General features: G+C 40.3%; 1 protein-coding gene across 1 annotated transcript; it reads right to left on the minus strand.

The window, feature by feature from the left end:
- Window positions 1–1,247: 1,247 nt before the first annotated feature.
- Window positions 1,248–1,784, minus strand: LOC106871340 (uncharacterized). The gene has a single exon (XM_014917742.1). It carries the CDS (start codon window positions 1,782–1,784, stop codon window positions 1,248–1,250), a length of 537 nt encoding a protein of 178 aa, XP_014773228.1.
- Between the last annotated feature and the right edge of the window lie 2,365 nt (window positions 1,785–4,149).

A 4,149-nucleotide genomic window follows, 5' to 3' on the forward strand; every position in this document is an offset into this window, starting at 1 on the left:
GGTGACACGTAAAAGCACCCACTACACTCTCTGAGTGGTTGGCGTTAGGAAGGGCATCCAGCTGTAGAAACTCTGCCAAATCAGACTGGAGCCTGGTGTTGCCATCCGGTTTCACCAGTCCTCAGTCAAATCGTCCAACCCATGCTAGCATGGAAAGCGGACGTTAAACGATGATGATGATGATGATGATAGATATATATATGTGTGTGTGTGTATGTATAAAAATAATGTGTTTTGAATGGCACAACAATGCACTATAATAATAACAATGGACTATAATAACTGTTATAATTTAATCATCCATAGTCTGATATAATATTTCGGAATATAAAAATTCCTTCTTCAGATATCCCTAGGAATTGATCAAGTCACTGCTATAATTGGTTTACCAACGGTTTTGTTTTTTTCCAGAAGTGTCTCTCCAGTGGTCTCACAAAGCTTCTTCTGGAATTCCTCATGAGAGGTGTGTGAGGGCAGCCATGTCTCAAGCTCGTGTGTGCTGGCACATCCGTAGCGCTGCTGTTAAGTTATGTATTATACATGCAGTTTCCTTTTTTTTCTCCTTTCTTCTTTTGTTATAAATAATACACGAGCATGTTATCAAAAATGAACCTTCACGCATCCAGATGTAGCTAAATAATACATTAACTGCCAACCTCCAGCCTGCTGTTAATTTGGGGCCCTAGTCTGTTTATGAGGATAACTTCCTTAATTCTTAGATTACCCAAATCTCTTTCACTGGTCTCAGTTGTGACTGTTATGCTTTTGTCGGTGTTCCGGCATCTGTCTAGACATTTTTGAAGGAAGAGGGTCTCGTGTTCAGATGTTCTTTGATGAGAACAAGTGACAGTCTTGTTGTACTACCCACATAGAACTTATTGCATTTGTTACATTGTATTCTATACACAACAGTTACCCATTGACATAAATCTGTTTGCTAGTGTGCATTGATTGCTGTCCCTTGCTCGTTTCTTTTCAGAAAGGGGCTGGAGTGGGCTAGTTGTAGGTCTAGTCCTTCTCTTCTTATGGCTCTTTGGATGGCTGTAGTTATCCTCTCGCAAAAATGGAGTATTTCAAGGAAGCATATGTTGCTGGGTTTTCTGTGTTCAGCTTGTTGGTTGTCTTGGGTATTTAAGCTGATTTACAATGGATATAGGGTACCTGTTGGTTTTCAGTATTTCTAGGAAGCATGTAGTGTGGGTCACCTTGTCTTCTGTCTTGCTGTACTTGCTCTGGATGCATGCAAGTTAATTTCTGGCGTATCCTATTTTGACACCAAGTGAAAGTGCTGAACTGTACTGGACAAACATATCTCTGCTGGCTGCTTTCCTGTAGAACTCGGTGTGGATCTCTTCTTCTTCCGTTATTTTCAGTTGGAAGTCAAGAAGCGATAGTGATCCAGTATTGTTGGGATGTTCTAGAGTGAACTGTATCTTTATGTCCATGTTGTTGAACATTGTGAATATTCTGTCAGCCTCTTCATGGGAGGATGTGAGTATGAGAATGTCATCTACATACCTGGTGAAGAAGGCACATGAGCGGCAGATGATGAGTGCTCGATGTTCCAGATGGTTCATATAAGTGATAGCTAGTAGACATGAGAGACTGGATCCCATGGGGAAACCTGTTGTCTGTTTGTATATGTTGTCATGGAAAGAGAAGTAGGTGTTGTCCACAATGATGGACAAAAGTTGATGTATATCAGCTGCGGTAAGTCCAAAGCAGTGGACTATGCAGTCTGTCAATAGGCTGACCGCTGATTGTGCTGGCACTGTTGTGTACATTGAGACAACATCAAGATTAAAGGCTTATCTGTTTTGCTTGAGTTGGTCTGGGGCTAGTTGGTGCAATCTTTTGATGACTTTGTTGGAGATCTTGATGTGTCAAAGAAAGGTGGAGAGTATGGGTTTCAGGATGTGAGAAAGTAGTCAGGATATTTTATATAGAGGTCCTTCCACACTGGAGACGATGGGTCTAGTCTGGATCGTGTTGCTATTCTTTTGTGTTTTAATGAGGTGATAGAATCTGGTTAATCTGTTCTTGCGATGAAATAGTTCTTGTATTTTTTATGTAGTTGTCTCTGTCTACAAATGTCTGTCCATGCTGTGTTAATTCAATCCTGAATCCTGGTCACAGTTGTATCTGTCACTTCAGAATATAGTCTGTCATGGCTTAAATGTTCTAGTGCCAGTCTATTATATATTTCACAAGAAATCACGCAGATTTCTTACCTTTTATCTGATGCTAAGTAGATAAGGCTTTTGTTTCTTAGTTTTGTCAATGTTTTATGTTGCGCCTTGGTTAAGTTTGGTATTATTTTCGATTCCTTCCTTATGATGTTGGAGATAGACTGTTTTAGCCTGGATAGTTTGTGGATGAGTTCTTGGTTGGTTGAGGGTGGATGGAGTGAGTGGTCTAGTTGGTATGTGGGAAATTTGCCGAGTGTGTTGTTCTTTATCACTGATAGCCATTTAAGTAAGTAAGCTGTTCAACAAAAGTTGGCTTCCAGGTCGAATAAAGTTTTCTTGTTCAGCTGTTGGCTCAAGATAAATTTGTATTTGTGCGTCTGTGCTTGTCCCCACCGCCCTGCCACCATCACTTGACAACCAATGTTGGTGTGTTTACATCCCTGTAACTAAGCAGTCCGGCAAAAGTGTCTGATAAAATAAGTACTAGGCTTACAAAGAATCAGTCCTGGTGTCAATTTGTTCAACTAAAGGCAGTGCAGCAGTATGGCCACAGTGAAATGACTGAAACAAGTAAAAAAATAAGAGAATGTATTTAAGGTTATCAGACAAGGAATGCTGCTCAAAGAGCTGCTTTCCAAGTCTTATGTGGTTATCAGCTTCATGTGTACAAACTTGGTCAAGGGATGCACTTCGATACTTGGTGGTTAAAAGATGTTGCCTAAGGGATATAATACGACATTCAAAGGTAATCTGGATCAATGTTAAGCCTCTGCCACCTTGTTTTCATTTTAGGTAAAGGCAGTCTACATCATATTTGATGTGAAAATTATGTGTGCTTGTTAGTATCTTCTGGGTTTTCACATCAATGGCTCAGATCTCATCAAGCGTCTAGTCAAGCAGCCCAAAAGTTGGTGTGAGTACTGGCACTGCAAACACATTGTGGGCCACTGTATGTATGCATGTATGCGTGAGTGTGTGTTTGTGTGTGTGTGTATGTGTGTGTGTGTGTGTGTGTGTGCATGCGTGCGTGCGTGTGTATGTGTATGCATTTATATATAATCATGTTTTATTCTTTGAGTGGATTTTGTTGTTTGGACTGTGGTCATGTTGATGTATAACCTCAAAGGGATGTAGCTACTCACATCTAGATTTGGATTCCAGTGACAAATATAAGAATGGAAAGATAAAATCCAACTTTCCATGAAAGGAGATAATACAAACTGAAGTATATACCAGATGGTATTTTTTATTTTATGTAGCTGTCATTAATCCATTGAGCTACAAAAACCTACACACAAGACTTTGTTTATCCCAAGATAAGGCTATTGCCTTTCCATCATATTGTGAAACCAATAAGACACATGGTTTGGGGTAGCCACAGTCTACTAAACTCATGCTTATTTGTATTTTTCAATCTCTTTACTATTTTTCTAATTGATTAAGATACCCCTCCCCAGCCGTCAAAAAATGTCAGTTTACTCTTCTACTCTTTTATTTGTTTCAGTCATTTGACTGCGGCCATGCTGGAGCACCGCCTTTAGTCGAGCAAATCGACCCCAGGACTTGTTCTTTGTAAGCCTAGTACTTATTCTATCGGTCTCCTTTGCCGAACCGCCAAGTGACGGGGACATAAACACACCAGCATTGGTTGTCAAGCAATGCTAGGGGGACAAACACAGACACACAAACACACATACATGTACATATATATATATACATATATACGACGGGCTTCTTTCAGTTTCCGTCTACCAAATCCTCTCACAAGGCTTTGGTTGGCCCGAGGTTATAGTAGAAGACACTTGCCCAAGGTGCCACGCAGTGGAACTGAACCCGGAACCATGTGGTTGGTAAGCAAGCTACTTACCACACAGCCACTCCTGCATTGATTTCTTAACTTAAAATTGGACTGTGAAATAGGAGGGAGCTTGAAATGTTGTTATCTTTAGTAAATTTGCTC

Source organism: Octopus bimaculoides, chromosome 8 (assembly GCF_001194135.2).
Source record: "Octopus bimaculoides isolate UCB-OBI-ISO-001 chromosome 8, ASM119413v2, whole genome shotgun sequence".
Taxonomy (NCBI): Eukaryota; Metazoa; Mollusca; class Cephalopoda; order Octopoda; family Octopodidae; genus Octopus; species Octopus bimaculoides.

Excerpts from the sequence above, each read along its gene's own strand:
- LOC106871340 (XM_014917742.1), bottom strand. The coding sequence starts at position 1,784 with ATGTACACAACAGTGCCAGCACAATCAGCGGTCAGCCTATTGACAGAC.